This window comes from Macaca thibetana, chromosome 17 (assembly GCF_024542745.1).
Source record: "Macaca thibetana thibetana isolate TM-01 chromosome 17, ASM2454274v1, whole genome shotgun sequence".
Taxonomy (NCBI): domain Eukaryota; kingdom Metazoa; phylum Chordata; class Mammalia; order Primates; family Cercopithecidae; genus Macaca; species Macaca thibetana.
Window position 1 is genome coordinate 20,679,612 of NC_065594.1, and position 27,841 is coordinate 20,707,452.

At 43.2% G+C, this 27,841-nt stretch overlaps 1 protein-coding gene across 5 annotated transcripts in view; it reads left to right on the plus strand.

Moving 5' to 3' along the window:
* Positions 1-1,282: 1,282 nt before the first annotated feature.
* The window catches only part of DGKH (diacylglycerol kinase eta), a 202,145-nt gene continuing 175,586 nt past the window's right edge, over positions 1,283-27,841 (plus strand). For 2 of the 5 annotated variants that reach the window (XM_050766169.1, XM_050766176.1), the window contains exons 1-2: positions 1,284-7,961; positions 8,612-8,815. In XM_050766169.1, coding sequence (XP_050622126.1) covers positions 7,938-7,961; positions 8,612-8,815 — 228 coding nt within the window. In that variant the 5' untranslated portion in view covers positions 1,284-7,937. Of the gene's footprint in view, positions 7,962-8,611; positions 8,816-27,841 lie in introns of all 5 variants that reach the window. The other 3 variants (XM_050766170.1, XM_050766172.1, XM_050766171.1) reach the window with 3 other exon arrangements.

Sequence of the window (27,841 nt, forward strand, 5' to 3'; positions counted from 1 at the left end):
GGCGCCTACAGCGCGGGCCGCCAGCGTTTGGAGGGAGGCGGGCGCGGGCTGCAGGCACCGGGAGACTGCAAGAGCGAGAGACAGGGGCGCTGGGAGGCGTCTCCCGGGACCCATGTGTGCTCCGGTCGCCAGCGCGGTGGCCAGCCTAGCCCAGCCCAGCCCGGGCTTTCCTCACCACTCTCCGCGCGCCCGGCCCCGGGGGAGGCCGCTCCTCTCCGCGCCGCCGCCGGGTGCCCGTGACCACCCGGCGGCCGCTTTCGGTTCCGCGCCTTATAAGGCCTGACAGGGGGGTCACGTGCGTCCCGGGCCGCCCGCCGGGAGGAGGGGGCGGCGGGGGGGGGGAGGGGCGGGCAGCGGGGAGGAAAAGGGGAGGGCGTCGGGGGCGGAGGAAGGAGCGAGGGGCGGATTCTGCGCCCGTGGGAGGCGGCGGCGGCGGCGGCAGCGGCGGCGGCGGGGAGCGGACCGTTCGGAGCCGCGCAGGGGAGCGGGACCGTGGAGAAGGAGGAGGCGGCGGAGGAGGAAGGGACCGGCGCGGGGGCGGGAGAGCGCGGCGGAAGCCGGAGACGGCGGGTGGGCCGGTGGCTGGCCCTGGGCGGGGAGTCGGGGCGGCGGCGGCTGCCGAGAGGGACCGCGGCGAGAGAAGCGCATCCAGCAGCCCCGGCGCAGCGGCGGCGGCGGGGACCCGGGTCCGCGCGCCCGGGCGGCCGGCGGGCGCGGGCCGGCGCGATGGAGCCGCAGCACGTGCGCCCCGCGCCTGGCGCCCACAGCCCAGCGTGGGAGGAACCGGTGGGTACCGCGCCCGCGCCCACCCCCTCCCGCTTCTCCTCTGCTCCCCCCGCCCGGGCCGGGTTCCGTTCAGGAAATGGCCCGGGATGAGGTCCCCAGCTGCTTCCCAGCCGGGGCAGCGCTTCCTCCGCCGCCCGGGCTCCTCCTCGCGCGCCGCCTGGAGCGCCTTTGTCCGGCTGATCGAGGCTCTCCCCGAGCAACCGCTGGCGAACCGCTGGCGACGGCCCTGCGAGGACCGTTTCCCGGCTTCATCGACTCAACTTTTCACTTGCTTTGAGAGCGTGGAATGTAGGCGGGGGAGAGGAGAAGCCAGGCTGCGCGGTCGGCGTGGGGAGTCGGAAGAGCCCGGTTTTCCCTGCCGAGACCGCGCCCTGGTCGTCACCTGGGCGCGCAGGTTCCCGGGGACCCGCGCCTGGAGAGGGTGAGCGCGGCGCGGAGCCCAGAACCACGCCTCCGACTCCTGCCCGCCGCTAAAGCTTGGGCGTCTGGAGGGTGCAACGGGTTTTGCCGGGGACGAAGCTGAAAGCTGACTTCGCTTTCGCCTGGGATTTCGCTGCACACGCAACGCGGAGGTTGAGTAATTTTAGGAGCCAAGAGTAGTGTGTGTGCATGTCTTATGTGTGCAGGGATAAGGAGGAAGAGACCGGGGGGCTTTGGATTTGTTCCCTCAAACTCCCTCAACTTCCTTCTTTCTTCCGATTCTAACAGAACCGTCTGACATCCCTCCAGGGATTCCACCCCGGAATGCCCCTCTCTCACTCAGAGCTCTGGAAGCCTGTGTGGGCTGCCTTTTCCCTGGCGTCGAATTTTGGCTCTCCACACCCTGCCTCGATATTTGCTACTCCCTCTTGGTTGACATTCTGAGCCAGTCTGAAAAGCCCCGTCCGAAATTTCTGGCCTCACCCGTGTTCCGGTCAACGTGTTCGGATGCTGGTTTCCCAGGGACTCTCCGAGTCTGCTCAGGCCGGCCCTCTGCCTGTTGAGAGCCGCTAGGTCAGGTGCCAGGGTTGGCTGTCCTTTTTCTTTTCTAAGTATATACGCTGTCAGCTCCTTTGCTCAGAGTACGTTTCTCGGCTTGATTCCTGACCTTTCAGAAGCGTCCTTCGACTCTGATCCCTCTGCATCTGCAGCTGTCTTTGCTTTCGTGAATTTGAACATGTCGTCAGGTTGCCCATCTGCTCAGGTTTCTTCCATTGTGGTTATCACGGGGGCTTAAGCTAGTCTCCAAATTAAAAATACAATCCAGTTTTGAAGTTTAAATCAAAGATCATTGAGAACTAAATTCAGTGACTTTACTTTTAAACTTTCCTGTAGGAACCTGGATACTTTAAGCCAACACCAATCACAATGGAAATATCCGGGTGTATGTTACTTTCCTTTAGGCTGCTGATGTCAGAACTACTTGACATTTAGAAGATTAGAGAAAGAAGTTTTTTTTTTCTTCTCCAAAGTGACAAATGAAATGCTCATTTATTTTCCACAGAAAATATTCAGTTTCCAGTCTTAGCACTGGAGCTTTTTAAAACTAGAGCCCTAACATAAATGTGTGAATGGACTGCAATGCTTTATCCAGACTGCAGAACCATCTTTTAAAAATTAAGTTTATTTTCCTTAAACACTGAAGACCTTTTCATTTGCTCTGCACCTATTTTCATTCCGCACCTATTATGTTCCAGGACTGTTGGATAGCAGTTACCAACAAGAGAGACAGATCCTTGACCTCAGAAAGCTGAAGTTCTTAACTAAACAGAATGTCTTATTTCATATATGTTAATGGTTTACAATCAGAAAGTCACAGAAAATACATTAGAGATCATGGGTGTGAGGCTTCAAATAATACTTGTTACAAGCGACTTTATTCTAAACCCTGTGGTCACACAGATATGACCAAGTCCATCTAAGAACTAACGAGGGGAATTCTCATTTAACTTCTTAAAAAAAGACAATTTATCCAAATTACTAAAAAGTGGCATATAAGGATAAATGTGGGATACATTAGGGAAAAAAGTGTTTAAATGTTAAATCTTCCAGGCATTTGTAGCAAGGGGAAGGGGGATGGAGAGACAATTTAATCTACATATGTTTTGAAGGGACACAAAATCCATCAGAATTGGGGATTTGTGACCTTTTTTGGGGTCAGCAATCCCTTTAAGAATCTGATCAAAGCTATGGACCCTCTTTCCCTCAAACATGCACTAATGTGACATACATGTTACATACATATATTTTATATATGTATTTATGTGTGTGTGTATATATATGTAAAACATTTTAATACAATTTCAAGAGTATCACAGATTTCTTTAAGACCAATCTGGATCCTCAAGGACCTCAGGTTAGAAACACCTGCTTTGACTTGGACTCCGTTTCAAAGTTTTTTTTTTTAATTTAAAAACTTTATGTTTATTTTTTTTGAGACAGGGACTTGCTCTGTTGCCCAGGCTGGAGTGCAGTGCTGTGATCCTAGCTCACTGCAGCCAGGAACTCCTGTACCAGAGGGATCCTCCCGCCTCAGCCTCCTGAGTAGCTAGGACTACAGGCACATGCCACCACGCTGGGCTCATTTTGGATTTTTTTGTAGAGGTGGGATCTACCCAGGCTGGTCTCAAACTTGTGGCCTTAAGGGATCCTCCTGACATGGCATCCCAAAGAGCTAGGATTACAGGTCAGAGTTTATAAAATTTGCTTTTTAAATTCAAATATAGGCAACTTAATGCTTTACCATAAAAGTATGCTCATTTACATTTATGAAAAGAAATGTTCAATACTGAACAATATTGAATACACTTAATATTCATTCTGTTCAATAATGAACAGATCCTGTTGCATTATCCCTTACGGGATAACATAAGGGCATGTACATATAACAATAGCATACGTGTAACCATTTACTCTCCTCATTGTTTGAGACAGTGTCTCACTGTGTCACCCAGGCTGGAGTGCAGGGGCCAGATTCTCAGCTCACTGCAACCTCTGCCTCCTGGGCTCAAGCAATTCTCCTACCTCAGCCTCCCAAGTAGCTGGGACTATAGGTCCTTGCCACCATGCCGGGCTAATTTTGGCATTTTCTTGTATAGATGGGCATGGTGCTGCGCACCTGTAGTCCCAGCTATGTTGCCCAGACTGGCCTTGAACTCCTGGGCTCAAGCAATCTGTCCACCTCAGCCTCCTAAAGTGCTGGGATTACTGGCATGAGCCACTGCACCTGGCCTGTTCTTATTCATTTTTGATGGAACCTAAAACATGATAGTGTGATTCTGCATGTAACTATTCAGGCAGAAGAGCAAACACAGTATCAGGAATTAATGATGACAGACAGTAAAGAGAACAGGACTTTTCTTTCTTTTTTGTTTTCGAGACAGAGTGTCGCTCTGTTGCCCAGGCAGGAGTGCAGTGTTGCCATCCTGACTCACTGCAACCTCCACCTCCTGGATTCAAGCGATTCTCCTGCCTCAGCCTCCCGAGTAGCTGGGATTACAGGCGCCTGCCACCATGCCCGGCTAATTTTTTGTATTTTTAGTAGAGACGGGGTTTCACCTTGTTAGCCAGGATGGTCCCGATCTCCTGACCTCGTAATCCACTCACCTCAGCCTCCCAAAGTTTTGGGATTACAGGGATGAGCCACCGCGCCCGGCCCAGCACTTCTTTCTTAAAATGCAGCCATGTTCAGCTGTTGCTGAACTTTACGACACGATTGGGAGATGAACTGAAGTTAGTTAAGTGAACCATTTAAATAAATGATCAGCCTTATTCTGGCTAAGTCATTGTCCTAAAGAAGATAAATTTTAGCATTCTAAGTTTCTGTGTATTTTCTTTAATGCTAGCTTTGAAATGCAATCAAATTTCAGTGGAAATAGAGGCATAACCTAAATTTCTAATCAATTAAAAAATACTTTAGTGGTGGGCATGGGTGGGTAGAAAGATACTTAGCCAAACAAGCCTTACTGGGGGGAAAATAGGTAGTTAGAATTCTAGCCAACACTTCAAAAATGGGGAAGTACTTACAAAGTAGTCCTTAGTAGGGGGATGCTAGAGTACACTTATTAAAATTTGCTTTTGGTGCAGTGTCTCACGCCTGTAATCCCAACACTTTGGGAGGCCAAAGTGGGAGGATCTCTTGAGGCCAGGAGTTTGAGACCAGCCTGGGGAAGATGACCAGACCCTGTGTCTAAACAACAACAACAACAACAACAACAACAAAACTAGCCAGGCCTGGTGATGCATGTCTGTAGTCCCAGCTATCCTGTGACTACCCTGGGAGGCTGATGCCAGAGGAGCCTTTGAGCACGGAGTTTAAGGACGCAGTGAGCTGTGATTGGCCATTGCACTCCAGCCTGGGCAAGAGAGCAAGAACTTGTCTCTAAAAAAAGAAAAAAAAAATTGCTTTATTTTGAAATGGTTTTATACTAGTTAGTGCTGATAAAAGTATCCAGGTCTAAAGGAAAATTAGGAAGGAAAGAGTTTCAGAGGATAGGGCCAAAATATAAATGAGAGGTTATAAACATCTTTGCATTAGGTCTAGATGATGAAAGGTTTTTGCCTCAGGTACAAGGATGACCATATGTATATGCAGTTAATATCACGATTAATCCCCAAATCTTTTTCATGCAGGTAACAACTAAGGAAATGGTAATAAGTTAAAAGTTTTGAATGTTAAATTCTGAATATGTAGCAAATAGCGTGTTCTTGAGTTTTAATTAAGGCAGTTTCTCAATGCCTGTACTTGGTCAACCTGCAGTATTCTTTGATTGCATGGTTCCTTATTGATTAGGAACACAAGTCCTAGAACACGGCTATATTTTAAGTGCCGGCTTGAGCTCTTCAGGATATAAAATGTAACATTCTGCGTATTTATGGTACAATATTTAAGATAAAACCATAGATCATATGAGATTTAAAAGTTGCCAATGGGTATAATACCCCTTTTGTTATGAGTAGTGATCAGTAAAAATATAATTCAAAATACCTCTGTAGAAAATAATACACTAATATTCATAAAGTTGGTATCAGCATGAAATTTGGCTGTGACTTACACATCTTCAGTCCAACAGGTGTTCTTTATTTTAGTGGGCCAGGATCTCTATTAAGTAAAAACCTAATGTAGGGGTAGCTACCACCTGTTTCCATTTCATCCTGAATGCAGTGTCTACACAGCTTATGTTCAAGTCTTTAATAGTGTCTTTGTCATATGTTCTGAACAGAGATTTCAAAGTAACAATAAAAATGTAAGATGTATCTAAGCAATTATTGGAAAATCTGAAATCACTAAGTAAGGAAAAGATCAAGGAATTCTTATAAATCACATAAATAATGTAAGATACCTCATATTTGAAATTGTTTCAGTTGCTATTTTGAGCTACATGGTTGAAATGGTTGGAAAGATTGAGACCTTGATGTAATACTTTTAAAGAAGGTGAAGTACATCGCAGGTACACAGTGCACAAATTAGACAGTCATTCTATAAACTTCTAATTTACAGATAAGACCGAGAAGAGGGTAGTAAGTCAGGTATCTTAAATAATGGATTCGTTGAAACTGGCTCTTCAGAAGAGGTGATTGCAGAAGTGCAAAGCTGGCTCTGAGGTTAAATCTTTATGCGAAAAGAATACCTTTACTCTGAGGTATTAATGGCTCAGCTCTGGGATATGAAACTTTTTAAGTATCTTTAAGCAATCAGTGTCTGAATCAAAGGGTGAGGTGTGTAATCTGACCTCTTAAAATCACAAAATCAGCGTGGGCATGAGATAATGCCTTTCAGTTTAATCACTCGCTGCCTGGATTCTGGAAAATGTTGCTGTATAAAACAAAGTATGAATAGAAGTATATAGTAACTGACAGACTGATTTTTGTTATAGTGTGGTAAAGTGAATAGAACATTAGAATAGTAACCGCATGATTTTGACTTTAATCCCAGTTTGTAATTTGGGGCCTTAGTTTCTTTACATTAAAAGAGAGGACTAAACTAAGTTTATTATTTCAAAAGAGCCTTTACTAGGTGTCCTTGTCTACGTTTCCAAAATATTGGACTTGTCCATGACCAAACAGGTGGGGATGAAGGCCATTATTTTGATTATTTTTCTCTTTTAAGAATTTCCAGAAATATGTTCTTTGCAGATAAAGAATTACACATTTGTAGAGCTCTAAGCGCTCTTAAAATTCATTTTGCCCAACTCCTTCCTTTCCTAAAGGAGTCAATATTAGCTGCAGAAATAGCTTCTCTGTTATTACTACATAGCAGCAGTCTGCTGTCTTTAAATATTTGAACTAAACACATTTTACATCTTAATGAATTTAATTTACGATGTGATGTCCAGTATTGGGATTGCATACTATTTCTTAAAACTTAGAACTGTTAGCTCTAATAAATCAAATTTCTTGTTGGGAGTAAGACTGCAAGTTAAAAAAACAAAACAAAACAAAAAAACAGAACCTTAGCTTGGAGGAACCTTAAAGGTCATGTCAACTGAAAAAATACGAAAGGAATGGGTACTGAAAGGCATGAACATGATAATAGAGATTGAATGCTTTCTCCAGGTGGAGAGACTCCACAGTCTGGCAGGGACTTTTTGTCTTATTTAAAAATATAGCTAACACCAGTTTGGTGTTCTCTTTGGATGACAAGAGGGATCAGTCGTTTTAGTGTCTTCTCCCGCAGCCCCCTCACACCTGTGAGGCTTCTTTGACGTTGAGCGTGCACAACCCGCTGCCAGTCCGCGGTTCCCAAGTGCTCGCGCAGCCAGCTCGCAGGGGAGTTGTGCGCGGTGGCTGCAGCCTGTTGATCCCATTTCCTCTTGCTCTAGTGCGGGCTAGGGAGTGGCTCTGCCAGGACTTCCAAGGCTTTTTGTCTCGGGTACTGGTGTTCGCATGGCTCGAGTGTATTGTTTTCTTCCAGGCAATCTCGGTTAGCGCTTCAGCTTAGACAGTTCTTGTGCATTCTGTCGTCTTGGGCTGCGTGTAGTCTCTTGTTTCTGCGCTTTCTCCACGCCCTTCCCAGTTTCCTGTTAGCCGAAGGGGATCGCTCTTTCTGAACGAAAAGTTCTCAGAGCGGAGCTGAACCTCCCGGAAAATGCTCTTCTCTTCCGTGTGCGCCGGATGGGGGTGGGGGTGGGCCAGAAACTGAACGCCGCAGTCGGGAGAGCTGAGAGGATCGGATGGCCCTGGCGGAGGCGGGAGAGGTACGGTCCTCGGAGTGGGGCTGGGGGTCGGGAGACCGACGAGGGGCAGCGCCCGACTGTCTTGGGGGCAGAGGGGACTTTTATTCAGCTGGAACCACGCGGCGAGGCCCAAGTGTCTCTGGAGAGATTCGGGGTCCAGGAGGTGGCGGGTACACCCAAGGGTGCCGGGAGGAAGCTCCGGGTTTCCATTCTTCCCCAGGCATCGGTGTTGCCCCTGCTGCCCAGAAGTGCGGGCATCGTCACTGCGGGGTGGGCTGCAGAGGTTTCCTGCCTCCCCCACCCTCCTGTCCATCCCGGGGACCCCAGATCGTAGAGGGAGTGGAAGAGATGTTGTTCCAAACCCTGTCACCCCATCCTCTCTACCCGCGCTGGTCCTATCCGAGGCTGGGTGCGCGGGGGTCCCAGGCGGGCGGGGGTCAGCGACCCCTGCGCCCCACCGTGGTCGCCGCTCCGGCGGGAACCGGGCGGAGGAGCCGGGTGGACTCCTGCCTGGAGGGCTCCTGTCCCGGGCGACCCTTCCCCCGCGGGGGTAGCTGGGGGAACGGAAGATGGCGGCGGCGGCCGGGCGCGGGGTTCCGGGCTCCGCTTGGGCAGAACCCACCCGCTGACCGCCGCCGCCGCCCCCGGCGGGCGGTGCTGTGTCCCTGCAGGAGTCGGAGAGGATGGCAGGGGCCGGAGGCCAGCACCACCCTCCGGGCGCCGCTGGAGGAGCGGCCGCCGGAGCCGGCGCCGCGGTCCCCTCAGCTGCTGCCTCAGCGGGGCCGGGAGAGGATTCGTCTGACAGCGAAGCGGAGCAAGAGGGACCCCAGAAACTGATCCGCAAAGTGTCCACCTCCGGGCAGATCCGGACCAAGGTAGGGCGGAGGAGGCGGGCCTGAAGGCGGCGTGGAAAGCGGGAGGTGGAGAGGGCGCGGGGGCGCTGGAGCGCTGGAGCGCGCCGGGCGATCCCGGGAAGGCGGGGAAGGCGGGGAAGGCGGGGAAGGCGGGGATGGTGGGGAAGGCGGGGATGGTGGGGAAGGCGGGGATGGTGGGGATGGTGAGGCGGGGCGGGGCCTGGGGCGCGGGAGGGGCGTGGCGGGGCGGAGCCCGGGTGGTCGCTGGACCGCGGTGCTGCGGCCAGGATTCCCGGCTGGCGCGCGGGAGGCTACGAGCCTGGGCTCCCAGGGAATTCGGCTGGCAGAGGCGAGTGCAGGGAACCCGCGGCTCGGCGGGAGCGTGGGAAAAAGCTGACGCGCAGTCGCGAGTTCCCACTTAGGGAACTTAAAAGGAGAGTTTCAATTTTTCTTCCCTGCTGTTCGGGGGAGCGTGCGCGTGTGCTGGCCAACCAGCCCGCGCTGCAGTGAGCCCTGCTGCTTTCCCTCTTAGGCCCGCACAGAGGGTGGGTGGGAGGTGGCACCGGTCAGCCTTTCCTGCCTCTCTGCCTCCTGCTGCAGTCTGGGAGGCAGAAGCCCCGAGGCAGGCCAGTGGGACATGGTGCTCGCGGCTTAACCGCACCCTGCGTGGCTCTAAGGGCTGGCCTGGCTTTCTTGTCGCAGATTCCCGCCAAGTGCAGGGTTCAGAACCATGCGTCCGTGGTTCTTTTTAATAATGAAAAGTTGTCTCTGTGCTATGTGGACATTAGAATGGTGTATTATTCTTGTTAATGGAGCTTGTTCTGTCGACCTGTGAGGTCTCAAAGTTAATTTTTAATTTGATCATGAACATACACAAAGCAAATGCTTATGGACAGTAAAGGATTTTTATATATTCTAATTTTTATTGTAGTTTAAAAATCTTCACAGAGTCTGTTATCAGTAGGGAACTTTAATGAGGAATTTGAAAAGGGAACCAATAAAAGCATTGGCTTTGGGTACCGTCTTTAAAAATAAATTTGCAAAAAATTCATTCTACACCTATTTTTATGAAAAAATTTTCTCTAAAGTCAATGAACTCCTATTTGGAAACATAATTTTTATTAAATGCCTGTGGAGGCAGGTCACGGTGGCTCATGCCTGTAATCCCAGCACTTTGGGAGGCTGAGGCAGGCGGATCACTTGAGGCCAGGAGTTCCAGACCAGCCTGGCCAACATGGTGAAACCCCATCTCTATTAACAATACAAAAATTAGCTGGTCTTTGGGTCACGCACCTGTGATCCCAGCTCCTCTGGAGGCTGAGGCAGGAGAACCGCTTAAACCCGGGAGGCAGATGTTGCAGCGAGCAGAGATTGCGCAACTGCACTCCAGCCTGAACGACTGTTAGACTGTCCGAAAAAAGCGAGTGGATTAATGTTTGTATTAACCTGCCTCCTTATTTTCTGAAATACATATGTGTAAGAACAACACACAAGAACAACCGTTGACAAGACACACTTATTAAAGAGTTAGGGATTCAGTCACCTTAGTTAAGAGTATATCTGGTAACTCCTTTTAATAGTGACTTTTTGAGTTTGTAGTAAATTAAGAATACGGCATTTAATGTGTTTTTATAAGATTAAGGCTAAAAAGTTAGGGACTTTTTCCTAAAAGTGTTTTTAACATTTCAAATCTTAATTCTGAAAAAAGTTCATAAAACTGTGTTAATGATGGGCAAAATGGCAGGTTAAAAAAAAATTGTATGGAGGCCAGGCATGGTGGCTCACGCCTGTAATCCCAGCACTTTGGGAAAACAAGGTACCTGAGGATCACTGGAGCCCCGGGGTTCAAGGCTGCAGTGAACTGAGATCGTGCCATTGCACTCCAACCTGGGCAATGAAATGAGATTCTGTCTCTTAAATAAACAAGCAAACAAACAAACGTGTATGTTACATGTTTATATGAAATGGTCAAAATTCCATGCATACTTATATCAGGATTAACCAGTAGATTTATACTGTTCGAAAGAAAACTTAGAGATGACTCAATTGAATTGAATCATGTCAAACAACAAATTTGTTGGGAGTACCACTATATTTTATAGGTTTCATGCGCTCATTGTAATAGCTAAGATTATATGCTTATGGAGCCTAAAAGTAAATTTAAAAAGCACATTATTTGTGATTTTCTATCTTTCTAATAAAAACATTTAGCATATACATTTTGCCATGATGAGAGATAATTTTTGATTATGAAATGAAATATTGCTTGAATTTCAAAAGTGTATTGAATGTCAGAAATTCTGCATTTTACACTTTCTCATATGTTAGAGAGCATGTAAGTTCATCAACATTTTCATATATGAATACCTGAGATCAGGGTATAAGATTTCTGAGACCAGTGAACTTCAACCTCATACCCCATCTCCTGCAATTGGACTGTTCATGTATGTCACAGACTTTAGCATTTATGTCTTTTATCACGTATACTGATTCTCGGGGAAGAAAGTGAGAGCAATAGGGGGAATTTATAGAATGAGAACTACTAAATTTAACGTTGGTTCCCAGTCTTCAATTATGATTCAGATGAGAATTAAGGGAAGGATCTTTAGAAAAAGACAAATACTTTCTGTGTCCCCGCACAGGTGTGTAAGATGGGAGCACCTGGAGGAGAGGTAGGCCCTAAGATTAGCTCAAAGCCCAGTCTTTCTTTTTTTTTTTTTTTGAGATGGAATTTCACTCTTGTTGCCCAGGCTGGAGTGCAATGGTGTGATCTCTGCTCACTGCAACCTCCGCCTCCCAGGTTCAAGTGATTTTCCTGCCCCTGCCTCAGCCTCCTGAGTAGCTGGGATTACAGGCATGTGCCACCACGCCCAGCTAATTTTTTATTTTTAGTAAAGACGGGGTTTCTCCATGTTGGTCAGGCTGGACTCCCGACCTCAGGTGATCCGCTCACCTCTGCCTCCCAAAGTGCTGGGATTACAGGTATGAGCCTCGGCGCTCAGCCCTGGTCATTTTTAAGACAGCACAAGCAGTTCTTGCTCATCTATCCTGCTTTGTCAGTAGGTCAAAACTGGTCAAATATGGAATGCTTCATATGGCTCAACCTAATATGTCATCATTTAACTAACCAGTTCTTTGCAGAAGTAAATATGGGTTGTTTTAGGACAGTGCACTAATCTCAGCTTTTTCATAGTGGATTTGATGACTTTTTAAGTAAAGAATGGAACTGGTATTGCTTTTGAAATCACTGTGGCTTAATAAAATCCTCATGTATATTTTAGCACCCTCATCATAACTCCATACAGTATACTTTTTGTTCTCCTTTTCATTTTCCATTTATTCCTGGTTTCATTGTATGTCTGTGCTGTCCTCTCTACTATTTTCCTCTTTCTCTGTTTTGAACTTTTTCCTTTCTCTGAATAACCTAAGTGGAATTTCAGGTGGTCTCATCTAGTCACTCAGGTGCTAAACACTAAATGATTTTATGGCTGCCTTTATTTCCCAAAGACAGAAAGTCACTTATGTACAAAAATGAAAGTGGTACTGATGTAGGAAAGCCAAAATGGAGTCCTAACACTTGTCATATCTCTTCCTCCTCTTTACCTTCTCGAGTTTTTGGATTTGCATTCAGACATACTGTTGTAGAGAATTTCACGGGTATTTACTGAGAATAAGACATTTTTGAAATGCTAATATAGATTCAGACAAATTGGGTTTTGAGGATGAATGTGAAAGAAGCTTTGCGTGCTTTTTGTTGGCCCACGAATACTGCAACCTTTCATTTTATGGGAATGACTGGAAGAAACTTGGTCAGGCTTACAGCCTAGGATTGTTCAACAATCATAAACCAAACAGTATAAACAAATGGTAACCATCTCAATGACTTTTTCTGCCCTTGGGTCATCTCAGCTAAGGTTAAGCTGCATGTGTCAAAAATACTTCCTGATGAGGTTTATTGTGTTCTCATTTATTTATTTTTTTGACATTCATATGTCTTCTTACAGCTAATGGCCACAAATGAGTCTCTAAATTTAGGTAGAACATACCTAAACACAAAAGATATTCAGAATTTTGCACCAACATTTTATCTAGGCTGAGGGCAGTGGCTCATGCCTGTAATCCTACCACTTTCAGAGGTCAAGGTAGGACAATCACTTGAACCCAGGAATTCAAGACTAGCTTGGGCAACAGTGAGACTCCATCTCAAAGAAAAAAACAAACCCAAAACAAGACCAAAAAACACACCAGTATTCTATCAGGATTAAGATATATTTTTGGTGCAGCAAACCACCGTGACACATGTGTATCTATGTAACAAACCTGCAGGTTCTGCACATGTAACCCAGAATTTAAAGTAAAATAAAAGAAATAAAACAAATCTTACTGCTACTACTAATTATATATATGTGTGTGTGTGTGTGTGTGTATATATATATATATTTTTTTTTTTTTTTTTTTTTTTGAGACAGAGTCTCACTCTGTTGCCAGGCTGGAGTGCAGTGGCACGATCTCAGCTCACTGCAGCCTCCGCCTCCCGGGTTCAAGCGATTCTCCTGCCTCAGCCTCCTGAGTAGCTGGGACTACAGGCACGTGCCACCACGCCCAGCTAATTTTTTGTATTTTTAGTAGAGACGGGGTTTCACCATATTGGCCAGGGTGGTCTCGATCTCTTGACCTAGTGATCCACCTGCCTTGGCCTCCCAAAGTGTTGGTATTACAGGCGTCAGCCACCATGCCCTGCCAAAAACATGTATTTTTAAGCCCAGTAAGGATAATGATCACATTCTTCAATTGATATCTTGGTTTCAATTTAATATGAAGGATGTATAAATAAACTCCTGTTCTTTTATGGTAAGGCAGTATATGAAAATATTGATTTGCATTTTTCATTGCCTTACACAATTTTAATTTGTGCCATTAAACATTATCTTTCATCACAAACCCTAGGTGAAGTATACTGGGGAAGACTTGCTCTGTGTTTTTGAAATTGTAGGTGGCAGCCCATTACTGGGTCATGATGGTTCATGGCCAACATTTAAAAGAGAAGCAGAATAAATTAGGAAATATCATTTATTAGCTAGAGTTCTGAGTGGAAACATGGGAATCATAATGATCCAAATAGATGGGAAACAGAAACATGGCCAGAAGAATATTAGGAAATGAGAGTAAAGTGATACTGACAGGTTTATTGCTCTGAAACTCAATATGAAATGAGAAGCAAGTAGGAACTTTTACATTTTGATAGGTGGTGAGCAGAAAGATATCTCAAGCAATTAACACACGTCCAGGCCAGAAGTTGGCTAACTTTTCCCATAAAGGGCCAGATAGTAAATAGTTTAAATTCTGTGGGCCATAAGTTGTCTGCTGAAGTTATTTAGCTCAGAGAATGGAGGTTACTAAGAAGGAGAGGGTGCTGGGGAGAACTGGAGAACTCCAGAATGATTCTGGAGAATAAGTTCTTATTCTGGAGAATAGAAGAAATTATTTTGTACAACAAAGTGACTGTAGTTAATAATAAAGCATTGTATACTCGAAAATTGCTAAGAGTAGATCTTAAATGTTCTCACCCACAAAAAATTTAAGTATGTGAGCTGATGGATATATTAATTTGATTTAATCATTTCATAATGTATACATACATGAAAAATCACTTCATGTACCAGAAATATATAAAATTTTCATCAGTTATACCTTAGTAAAAAAAAGAAAAAAATTACTTTACTTTGCCATTGTAGTATCAAACAGCCATAGACAATACTTTAAGTATTGCTGTGTTCCAACAAAACTTTATTTAAGGACACTGAAATTTGAATTTCATATAATTTTCATGTGCTAAGAAATATTATTATTCCTCTTTTTAAGAAATCAATTTGAACATGTGAAAACCTTAGCTCATTGACTGTATAAAATCAGGCGGCCGGCAGGATATGGCCCATGGATATAATCTGTGGGCTGTAGTTTGCTGGCCCCTGTGTTAGAAAATGGAAGGTAGTATAGTTAGGTTTGCCAAGCATTGCAAAGTTAAGGTGCTGTTAAATCTGATCCACATTTAAGGGACCAAATAAAGCTAGATTTCAGTCCATTTAAAAAATCTCATCTTTGTAGAACATTTTATTTTTAGCTTGGTTTGCGTCTTTGCTTCCATTTTAATGTGAACTAAATATAGACTGGAAATTCTGACTCTCAGTACGGTAATATATGGTATAACAGCTTTCTTTCCATTTTGATTACAAGTTAAACATGATATCCCATTATTAAAGATAAGAGACATAATAAATAATTTGCTAAACCTTTACATATAACTTAAAGATGCCTTATTTTAAAGTATCTAAATTTAGAACTCTTTCATTTAGTTTAAGTTTGCTTGTTTGCTATTGTGGTACAGAGGCAAAAGGTTATATGAAACTACCATTATAAAGAATGTGGGGCCCCTTTCTGTTTCCAGGGTACGGTGTTTTTCACTCATACTGGATTTGTTAGGCTTTACTTACTCAGGAAATGTGTTTAATAGCAGAGGTTTTAATTAAAGAGAGTTTGTTTTACATCTAAGAATAGACCTTTGAAAAAGGCCATAACATGTTAGTAGGTTACAGTTTCCCTTGGCAAACTTGTTTGGTTTTGTTGGATATTGAGTACTTTACTCCATGACTATTTAGTCACTGGAAACACATTTGTAACTGGGCACCGTGGCTTGTGCCTGTAATCCTAGCAGTTGGGGAGGCTGAGCTGGTAAGACTGCTTAATGCCAAGAGTCTGAGACAAACCTTAGCAAAACAGGGAGACCCCATCTCTATAAAACATTAAAAAAGGAAGTTAGCTGGCTCTGGTGGCACCTGTGGTCCCAGCAACTTGGAACCACTGCACTCTAGCCTGGGTGACAGAGCAAGACCTTGCCTCTAAAAGAAGAGAAATAAAGAAACATTTGTATTTCTGAGTTGGTTAAATGATTTTAAAATGATCAACAACTATTGGTGATAGTAGTTTTAAATTAGGAGTCAGTGTGCATCATTCGTATTTTATATAGTTCCTTTTTTTTTTTCCTCAAATGATCACATATGATAATAATTCTCTCCCTCCTGCTTTTTGTTGTGAGGCTATTTGGGAGACTGTTAGGCTTCTGTTTTATATGAGGAAGTACGGTTAACTTTATCATGTGTAGAGCTGGAATCTCTGACCTCCTCACTGTGTCGTTTGAGTATCAGCGCTTTTTCAGACCACCAGAATGTAATTTAGTATAGTAGATCTTTTTAAATACAAGCTTGGTGCATTTAATTCAGAAATTTAAAAATGCTTTTCTATTTAGCATTTTCTTTTTTTTTTTTTTGAGACGGAGTCTCGCTCTGTCGCCCAGGCTGGAGTACAGTGGCCGGATCTCAGCTCACTGCAAGCTCCGCCTCCCAGGTTCACGCCATTCTCCTGCCTCAGCCTCCCGAGTAGCTGGGACTACAGGCGCCCGCCACCTCGCCCGGCTAATTTTTTTGTATTTTTTAGTAGAGACGGGGTTTCACTGTGCTAGCCAGGATGGTCTCGATCTCCTGACCTCGTGATCCGCCCGTCTCGGCCTCCCAAAGTGCTGGGATTACAGGCGTGAGCCACCGCGCCCAGCCTCTATTTAGCATTTTCTTGGTTACAGAGCAGTTTTCTATACATGATCTTATGAAACGGTTGTGTACAGTTACTTAAATTTTACAAATGATTATACTGAGACTGAGTTTGAATATCTGCTGAGTAACGGACAAAGCTGGAACTCAAAAGCAGTTCCTTCTGATGATTGTACCCATATCCCTTTCACAGTGGATTAAAATGGGTGGGTTCCAGGTGCCTTGCTTTCAGTAGCCCCATAGCTTCTTGGGCAGTGGAACTTTAATCTACAGCATGCAAGCATGTGTGTGTGCAGGCAGGCGGGCTCCTTATTTCTCTTGGTTTCTCTCTCCTTCTCCTTCCCTTCCCCCGTTTCTCTCTCCTTTAAATTCCTCTTTTCCTCTCCCTTATTTCCTCCTTCTTCCTGTTCCCACCTTTGTTCATTTGTTTAATCTGTGAGCATATCTCTATCAATGTTTTAGGTTTCATCATGCCTTTTTGCATTTGGAGCCTGTGTTTTTAGGGACAGATATATGACTGCACATTTGAAAAGTAAATTTTGAAATAAAAAATGCCAGCTGAAATTTATATTCATTTGAAATAAACTTAACAAAAATCATTGAGACATTTTTAATGTACTTTTAAAAGGATTATTTTAAAAGAAAATGCTTCTAGGTACCTAACTCTTCAAATAGGTTTTCAAAGAAAACTCTTAGTTTCACTTCTATAAGGTAAGATGCCATTTTTGAAAGGTCATGGTATAGTGTTAAAAAGAATCACGTGAAGTAATTTTCCATATGGCCTATTAAAACATATTTGAGGAAAAAATATGAGTGAAATTTATTTTTACCTAGCTAGGGAATGAAAATGACAGGATTTTTTTGGCCTACTTTTCTCCATCTCACTATTTTACTTAGGTAAGAAAAAGTGCAAGTTTATATCTGAGCAAGCATGGTGATTTGAGTTGTATTGTTCATCTACACTCTTATAGTACTTTAAAATCAAGTGATATTATAATATTTGATATTTGTAAGAATATATAATATCTCTGTAGTTTGTGAATCTCAATGGTAAAATGACCACCCGTGAATCTAGCTTCAGAATGGGAACATTTTCAATATCATGCATCTTCCTGTGTGCTCCTTCTCAGTTTACTCCTTTGTTGCTCCTCAATTCATGCATTCAAAGAAATATCTATGGTGTTCCAAGTACTGTTGTAGGTACCAGGGATAGAGCAATATGCAAAAAATATACAAAAACCTCTGCCGTTGTGGAGCTCACATTTTAATGCAAGGAGAATTTATGAACTTGTAAATACATGAAATGCATAGTATATGAGAAGGTGAGAAGTGCTATAGAGAGAAATAAAGCATGGCTGTGAGTGGAGGTGGAGTGGGAAGGGATTTTTAGGCAATGAGCATGTGGACCCCTGGGGGAAGAGCAGGCTAAGTAGAAGGAACAGCAGCTGCAAAGAGGGAGGTCAGTGGGGCTGAAGCGGGTTGGGGGGAACCGGGTAGAAAGTTGAAAGTGAGTTAACAGTGTCCAAAGTAAAGTACTATAGAGAAAAGTTCTTAGCCTGGGGTTCATGCATCCCTGGTTTGGTTGGGTTTTAGAGGGCTCCCCCCAAAGTTTATGTCTATGTGTATTCCCCTCAGAAGGTTAAAACCATTGATTTGTGAAGGGGAACTGCAGGTCAGAAAATAGAGATAGATGAAAAAAATACATACATACATATACATATACATATACATATATATATAGAGAGAGAGAGAGTAAGTCCTCACTCAACATCGTTGATAGATTCATGGAAACTGACTTTTAAGTGAAATGACGTATAACAAACCCAATTTTCTTTCTCATTGATGTTATAATGAAATGATGTTGCATGAAAAAGTATTACTCTAGGACCTACTGTACATCATTTCACTTAACATCACAGTTTCTGAGAACCTGTTGATGTTGTTAAGTGAGGACTTACTGTATACACAATATAATTCCACAGTAATATTGAACTCTTGAATATAAACCAGCTGTTATCCTTTTCATTTGGAGAAATGTTAAATTTGCCGGTGGGTTCAGTGAAATGGAGTGAGCCAGAGGCATAGAATAGCAAGGTTCCTGGAGAAGTTAGATAGTGTTGGGTTTGATTCTCAGCTTTTCATGTACTATTAGATGGACTCAGACATGTTACTTAAGGGGACAGAGAATGCTCTGCCCACTGATAACTCTGTTTTTCTATTCTTGTTGGCCCACCATTAGACTTCCTTTTCCCCTTGCAGATAGATGGAGATATGTAACTAGCCAGTGAAATACAGGTGAGAGTGATGTCTGTCACTTGGCATCTCAAGCTGTTTGTGGGACTCTCCACACCCTATGTTTTCCCTCACCTGCCAGGTAGACGTAGATTATCCAGTGGAAGGAGCCTGGATCCCTGAATGACTTCATGGAGCAGAGCCCTTTGTGCTCCTCCCTGAATCCCATTAGCCACATTGGATTGTGACATGAAGGGGACTCCCAAAGTGCTAGGATTATAGGTGTGAGCCACCACACCTGGCCTTCAAGTGTCTGTTGAAAAAATATTTTAACAAGAATGAATGACCACTTGGAGGTGGTAGTGGAAATAATTGGCCAGGTTGACTTTTAGGTACTTCTATGGCCCATTCTACTTAATCTTGAAATATCTTTCTAAGAGCCTTCTTATCTGCCCTTCTTCAGCTTCTATTTACTCTTCATTCTACTGCAGCTATTTCATGAAACTTCTTCTGCAAAGGCCCTTAATAATTTTAATTGCTTAAATCAAGTGGTCTCTAGTTTTTAGTCAACTGCTTCTTGCCAGTTTGGATGCTGTTGACCACATCTCACATCTTCTCTTCTTTTGCCTTCAAAGTTTAAGTTCTCTTATCTATCTATCTATCTATCTATCTATCTATCTATCTATCTATCTATCTATCTATCTATCTGTCTATCGTCTCACTCTGTCACCCAGGCTGGAGTACAGTGGCACAATCTTGGCTCACTGCAACCTCTGCCTCCCAGGTTTAAGTGATTCTCCTGCTTCAGCCTTACAAGCAGTTGGGATTACAGGTGCATGCCACCACGCCTGGCTAATTTTTGTATTTTTAGTAGAGATGGGGTTTCACCGTGTTGGCCAGGCTGGTCTCAAACTCCTGACCTCAGGTGATCCACCTACCTTGGCCTCCCAAAGTGCTGGGATTACAGGCATGAACCACTGGGCCTGGCCAAGCTCTCTTATCTTTCTTACTATCTTTTCACTGCCTCTTAGCCTCTATCCCTGATTCCTTTATTGTCAAATGTTTTTGTTTCCTAGAAGTCTTAATTCTGTTTGCCCCTTTCTAAGTTAATTTGATCAATTAGATTAGGCTTTGACCACCAGCTCTATTGGTCTTTTTCTAGCCTGTATTTCTGAGATCTGGGCCTCTAGTTCCTTTGCCTACCAGACACTTCCTGTAGGGGGTCCCCTAGCCATCTCAGTCTCCATGTTCTCAAACTGAACATATTTGTGCAGTCCACCCACTCCCAGCCAAATTTTGCTCCATAGCTTTTATGTCCTATAGAATAAATTGACTTGTATAGAAGAGATTGACTTTTTGTCTTGCTAATCACCATCATTAATTCATTTGCTTTCATCACATACCCATTTAGTGCCTGCTATGGCCAGGCATAGTGTTAGGTGCTGGTGATTTAGAAGTGTATGAAAGAGACACGTCCCCACCCACAAGGACCTCACTCGTTGTCAGCGGTCACCACATTTGGTCAATTCTGTATATCTTAGATCTTATTTAATCCTCACAGTAAAACTATGAGGTAAGTAAGTACAATTATTCTCTCCTTTTTAGAAATAAGGAAAGCAAAGATTAGATAAGTAACATGCCCCAGGTCACACATGTCAAGTGACTTGTTTGATGCCTGATTTAACTGTTATTGAAGTGGCTACGTTGTCTGGGGTATATACCCTGCGGTTTGTTGTCACACTCCAGGAAAACTTAGGACATGGACACACAGGAGGAGTTTAGGAGTGGAGGTTTAATAGGTAGAATAGAAGGGAAGGAGAAACGACTTCCTCCATAGAGGAAGGGGTCTCCGAGCAGAAAGGACTGGCTGGTGGCAAATGCACTGAGTTTTATAGTCCAGTTTGAGGAGGTGGTGTCTGATTTACACAGGGCTCACAGATTGGTTCAGTCAGGTATGATGTTTACATAGCATGTGTGGAAGGCTGGTTGCCCCACCCTAATCTTCTTATGCAACTGGGCTTTCCCATTGATCTGCGCCATCTTGTCTGCTCCTTACAATACACGTAGCTGGCAGAGAAGGGAAGATGGAACTGCCATCTTGAAAATGTCTAGTCCTTAGTTCCTGTGGGCATTCACCTATGCAGGCTCCCAGCTTGTAGGCCGCTCTTTGTTAGAAAATGATTTGGGGCTGCTTTTCATTAAAAAGAAAAGCCTTACCAAGGACTCCCATACCTTTGCTATCTGTCTAAGTAATTCCTTCTTAACTCCTATATCATTATGATATACTGTCCCTTTGCTGCATGAATCTCTCATGAATTCATTTCTCCCTTTCCATTTGCTGCTTACTCTAACTTCATTTAACCTTTATTATCTGTCATTTGGATTTTTGCCATGTATTTCCTCTCTTCTCCATTCTCTACTCCAGTGCCAGAGTTATCTTTAGAAAAGAGAAATATGATACATAATACATTTTGCATAAGCTCTTAGATATTGCCCATTACTGGTGGGATAAAGTCTAAATTAGTCTTTCCTAACTTGATAGTAAACGACCTTTCTATTTATTCAGCCAATTTTTATTGAGTTCTATTCTAGGTGCTGGGATGGTGAAAGAACATAAAAGCCCTGCTGTTACGGAGCTTATAGTCTATCCAGGGAGAAGTTAATTAACTCTAGATTTTAAGGGGGAAAAGCTTTTCTAGCTTTTCTTGATAGAACAAAGAAATATGTTCTATCAGTCTTTGATGTGGGTGGGAGTGAGGTCTGCAATGTGTTCCCCTCACCTACATCCACTTGGGAGGTGTCCTTATGATGTCCTCCCTTGTGAGGTCCGGACATAATCCAGACTTCAACTTTGTGTGACAGTAGTTCTGTAGGAGATTTAATTAAGGCAGTTTTAGTTAACGGCCAACTCCAGGCATAAAATCCAAATTATTTTTGAAGACTGAATAAACGGCATGTACTTTAAACAGTTCTCGGGTTAAACCAGGCATCTGCTGAAATACTTTCAAAGTGTAGAATCTCAGGTTATCTGCTGTTTTTACTTATTTATTCAGGTGTAGTTGATACAAGGGGATGGAGTGATATGTTCTTAGCTATTATGGGAAGAAAAATCTGGTATTTCTTGGTGGCTCTCATAAAAACTGATAAAATGGTTCTACATTCAGGTTTAAAAAATGTTCTTTAGAGCTTTATGAGTGCGTTGCAGAATATTAAAAGCTGTGTATGTTTTAGGATTATTGTGAAAATAGTGTTGACTTCATGGACCCTTGAAAAAGGTCTTGGGAACACTTGAAAATCCTGCTAGGGCAATGTATCTGGACCTTTTTTTTTTTTTTTTTTTTTTTTTTGAAGAGAGTGCCATGAAGATATCTGGAAGAAGAGCAGAGCAAGCTGAAAGAACAGCAAATGCAAAGGTTTTGAGGAAGACACACACCTGACACGTTCCAGGGATGAGCATTCCGGAACAGCTGACACATTCCAGCTGAAGGGAAGGGAGCGAGGGGAAAGGGAGTAGCAGGAAAAAAGTCAGACATCGGGGGAGCAGTAGAGAGGTCGCTGTGACATTTTCCTTGACAATTTAGCACAGTGGTTAGCACATAATTAGCACTTAATAGGTGCTAGTTATATTAATATTAAAAGAATACGATCCATTAGCAAGTCTGATCTTTAAAATCAGCATCTAAAACAAACCCTTTAACGAGAGGAGGGAAAAATGTAGCAGTGGTAGGAGAGGGATGTTGGGGTCAGGCTAGAGCTTTTTGTAAAAAGTGAAATGACTGTTTTAGGAGAAAGACTGTGGGCTGGCCGGGCCCAGTGGCTCAGGTCTGTAATCCCAGCACTTTGGGAAGCCGAGGGGGCGGATCACCTGAGGTCGGGATTTTGAGACCAGCCTGACCAACATGAAGAAACCCCGTCTCTATTAAAAATACAAAATTAGCTGGGCTTGTTGGCGCATACATGTAATCCCAGCTAGTCGGGAGGCTGAGGCAGGAGAATCGCTTGAACCCGGAAGGCGGAGGTTGCGGGTGAGCTGAGATCGCACCATTGCACTCCAACCTGGGAAACGAGCAAAACTCCGTCTCAAAAAAAAAAAACACAAAAACAAAAACAAAAAACCACCGTGGGCTGAGGAGAATAATCCACTTGAGAGAAGAGATTAAATGATGCAAAAAAAGAGAGAATTACTGCCCTTATAGATGCAAGACGAGGTAGGATGGCGTGAGGAGCTGGGCTTCCCTCGGAGCAGGTCAGTTTATCCATACCAAGTCAGTTTATCCATGAAATGCAGTAGGGGCAGAGGTTGGCACTTCTAGAAATTATTTTCTGATTATTTTGATTTTCTCAGTGGAATATGAAGTTAGGTCGTCAGCTGAGAATCAAGATGGGGGAGAGGGTATGGAGGTCTGAGGCTAGAAGAAAGGTATGAAATGCTTGAACAGAGGCATGGGAAAGGGAATGGGCGAGAGAAATGCAGCAGTGTAAATATCAAGTTGCATTTAGGGCACACCTGAGCTGGGTGACCAGGACTCTAAGCACTGTCAATCTGGTGTGGGATCATGTTCAGCTGCTTGGGTGCAGTAAGTGAAGTGGAGGACACGGTCAAGCCGCTGTTGCGGTTTGTCTGTGTGTGCCAGGGAAAGCGTGGGTGGATACAGTGACAAGCTCTGGAGATGATGTTGGATGAAGAGTGATCGCTTGAGTCAGGTCCTAGGGAGTAACCATGGGACGGAGCAGCTGAGGTAGGAAGGAAGAGAAGACTGTTGGCAAAGGTTAAGTCCAAGAATTAAACTTTAATCATTCAAATTTAAAAAAGGAAAGAAAAGAGTACTAAAAGAAACTGTATAATTTTAATGATTTTAAATATGCTTTAGAGATGCATTAATAACAGGTTTTGCTGGGGAAAATCTCTAGATCATGTATGCACAGCTAGGGCCCTTTATAGTAAAATACAAAGACCATTTTACTTAGAACACGAAAAGAAAGTTTCCTAAAGAAAGAAATCTGATTTGGAATTTTTTTTTTTTTAATATACAAATGAAATCCTGAAATGCATTAAAGAAAACGAGTCCCAGTTTGCGTTCCTGTTGGGCAAGCTACATAACCTCTTCAAACCTTACTTTTCCTCATATGTAAATGCTCGTAAGGATATTCTGAGGATTAAGGAGATAAAGCCTTCAGCCTGGCATCCAGTAAGTGCTAGTAAATGCCAACTATGTATTCAGGAATCTTGACGTGAAGGGCACTTTTTCCAATAGGGCACCTCTGAATGTCAGAAGGATGTGAGTGAATGAGGAGCTAGTGAAATCTTCCAGTCACAGGGAAAGAATTCTCACGCTTGTTCTGCCTTGGACAAGCCAGAAACCAGAACTGTTTGTAAACCTTTTTGTAGACTGAGTATCATCTAAGTAGACAGAGCTTTTTATCATAGATCTAGTTAAGATTCCACGGTAGGAAGGGAAGAATGTTGAAGGAAATTCAACCTTCCCTTGGTAATAAACACTTCTACCTTATCATCGTTCATGGATGTCACAACAATTCTAAATTATTACTGTTTGAGTATTTGTGGTCTTACTCTTTCTCTTCTTAAAGAGGCAGCACTCTAGCCTGTTGGATCAACTCCTTCATTCACCTTTGCTGTGGAACAAGAGAGTGGATATAATGAAGGGAGAGGAGAGAATCACTTTATGGCATTGCCTTAAGGCCCCAGGGTTTATGGAGTAGTTGAGGGTCTGGAGTGAACAGGTGAATCACAGGAACTTCACTTTCCTGTACAGTGGTGGAGTGGGGGTAGTTGAAGGGAGAGGCAAATGTGAGCATATGTTAGATATTCTCTAGGAAATATCTGGGTGAGGAAGGAGGCTGGGGTTCCATCTGGGTAAGTAAGGGGAATGGCCAGTAGTAAAGTGTGGATTATCGTCATCATTGTAACCCCACGTTTATCTGTAGGATGATAAAGCTTGGGGAGCTTGATGTACTCTTTAATTAGCCGTAAACAATGTGATCATATGATATAGAAAACATGAAAATTGTTGTTAGTTTTCGAGACAGAGTCTCCTTCTGTGACCCAGGCTGGAGTGCGTTGGTGTGATCTTGGCTCACTGCAACCTCTCCCTCCCAGGTTCAAGCAATTCTCCTGCCTCAGCCTTCTGAGTAGCTGGGATTACAGGCATGTATCACAAAGCCCAGCTAATTTTCTTGTATTTTTACTGGAGACGGGGTTTCATCATGTTGGCCAGGCTGGTCACTTCTGAGCTCGAGTGATCTGCTTGTCTTGGCCTCCCAAAGTGCTGGGATTATAGGTGTGAGCCACCCGGCCCGGCCGAAAACAATGAAATTGTGAAGCAGTTCTACACCGTGTTCATAGCAGCGTTATTCATAGGATCCAAAAAGTGGAAGCAACCCAGGTGTTCATTGATGGATGAATGGATAAACAACATGTGGCACACACATATAATGGGACATTATTCAGCCTTGAACCAGAGGGAAATTCTGACAGGTCACTGTGAGGTGAAAGGTCGCATTTTCAGGTGTTAGGCAATCTTTACTGCAATTTGCTGACACTATTGAACACAGCACCACATTTAGCATATTTTCACATAACAAAAAACACGATATGTACGTACTTAACATTTTATAGGGTCGATCTTCCTTATTCATGGTTTCAGTATTTACTAATTTGCCTACTCACTAACATTTATTTGTGACTTCAAAATCAATACTTGTGTGTAATTTTTCACATGTGAACAGTTGGAGTTGCCCAGTGTGCACATTCCCACCCAAGGATGAACCTGGCTGTGCCCTGTTATCTTGTTTCAGCTCTCATGTGATAAACAAGTGCCCTTTCATGACATGGCTTTGCATGTTTGTACTTTTTGTTGATGATCTCACTGTTTACAGTGGCTCCCTGTGCGGAAGTGCTGTCTGGTTTTCCTAAAAGTAAAATGTTATGATGTGCATTATTGAAAAAAATATGTGTGTTAGACAGGCTTCCTTCAGGCATGAGCTATAGTGCTGTTGGCTCTGAGTTCAGTGTTAATGAATCAAGTATACTTACATTCTGTTTAAAGAAGGTATATATATATGTTTTATTAAGAATATAACATATAACATGTGATGTTACATGTATCATATATATCACACATATTCTTTAAACAGAAGCACACATAAAATGAAATTATATGTTGATTAATTGACAAAGATGTTGTGAGGTTTGCAGGAACCTAAACCTAGTATTTCCCATAGGGTCAGTGGTTCAATATCTGTTAATCCAGAGTTGTAGTGACTTTATTGAACATAACTGCTGTAAGTAATGAGAATCAAATGTGCGTTAAACTGTTTTAAAGGAAAAATAGTATTAATTTCTGTGCTTTTCAAGGAAAACCAATATTTGAGTTGAAATCCATCAGTTTAGAACCTGTCAAATGAGAATAGTGTATCAAATCAGAATAGTATACCCAAAAATCTCTTCTGTAAAAATAGATACTAGTTTATGCTTTAATTTTCAACACATTTAAAAAAGAATTTTGAAGATAGAACACAGAATTACTCATTTCATTTAAGAAGACCATTTTTCTGTCCTCACCAAGCACATATCTGGCTTTGAGATAATTTGTTCATGTCATAGAAAAATGTCTTTTATCCTAGAAAGATCATAAAAGTTTGAAATGACAAATAGATATCATTGTGTGTGCTAACGCCAACATTTTATATTACCTCTTAATCTTTAGTTTTAATTATTAATTATTGCCACAACTGATCTAGCAATTAATAGTATTTTTGTTGCTTTTATAGTTGGATTAATTAATTAATTTTTTTTTGCTGGCCATGTTTTATTTGTCCTTTTACTTCAAACAGAATAACCGAAAATATAGACAATATTCAATAAAATAAAATAGATGAAACAAATTCTAAGAGACTGCAACGCCACATGCTACATTAATCTAATTTTATTTATGCTTGCCTTGCGATGGGGAATAGATCATTCAGTAAAAACAAAATGGCTTATCATGTACAGCTTTTAAACTATAGTAATGATGTACCTTAATTACTTCCATGCACACAATTCTAACAGGCTTTTTTTTTTTTTTTTGAGACGGAGTCTCGCTCTGTCACCCAGGCTGGAGTGCAGTGGCCGGATCTGAGCTCACTGCAAGCTCCGCCTCCTGGGTTTACGCCATTCTCCTGCCTCAGCCTCCCCAGTAGCTGGGACTACAGGCGCCCGCCACCTCGCCTGGCTAATTTTTTGTATTTTTTAGTAGAGGTGGGATTTCACCGTGTTAGCCAGGATGATCTTGATCTCCTGACCTCGTGATCCGCCCGTCTCGGCCTCCCAAAGTGCTGGGATTACAGGCTTGAGCCACCGCGCCCGGCCAGCCACCACAGCCGGCCCAGTCTTTTTTTTTTTTTTTTTTTTTAAACACAATTAAGACTTCTAGAGCATTTTATAATAAAGTAATTCCTAATTAATTTTTCTTTGTGGCTAGATCAAGCACCTCCAAAATCCAAATTCCTATACACAGTGAGAAAGTTACTTAAAATGAGTATGTGGACAACCTTAGGATAAACTGACATAGATTCAGCTAGGTAGGCAACAAACCATAGTGCCAAATGGAAAAAGTGTTTGCAAATAAATTTTTAAAACTAATTTTTATAAGTAAATACAGAAAATATACTGATTTACTAAAATAAATAAGATGTGGTGTATTAACACTTCACTATAAAGAGTGAATACCTCCCAGCACTTTGGGAGGCCGAGGCGGGCGGATCACAAGGTCAGGAGATCGAGACCACGGTGAAACCCCGTCTCTACTAAAAATACAAAAAATTAGCCGGGCGCGGTTGTGGGCGCCTGTAGTCCCAGCTACTCGGGAGGCTGAGCCAGGAGAATGGCGTGAACCCGGGAGGCGGAGCTTGCAGTGAGCCGAGATCGCGCCACTGCACTCCAGCCTGGGCGACAGAGCGAGACTCCGTCTCAAAAAAAAAAAAAAAAAAAAAAAAAAAAAAAAAAGAGTGAATACCAGAACCTTTATAAACAGTGAATGAGTCTTATTAAGAATAGTTTAGTACAATAAACGCTGGCTAAATAGAAGGGCATTTTGTGAAGCACTATGGGTGGTATATGTTTTGCCACATATTTTTGTTACTTTGAGGTAGATAACACATGTATACCAAATTCCACATTCATTTTCGGTTGCTTCTGGTATCATGTGTTTTA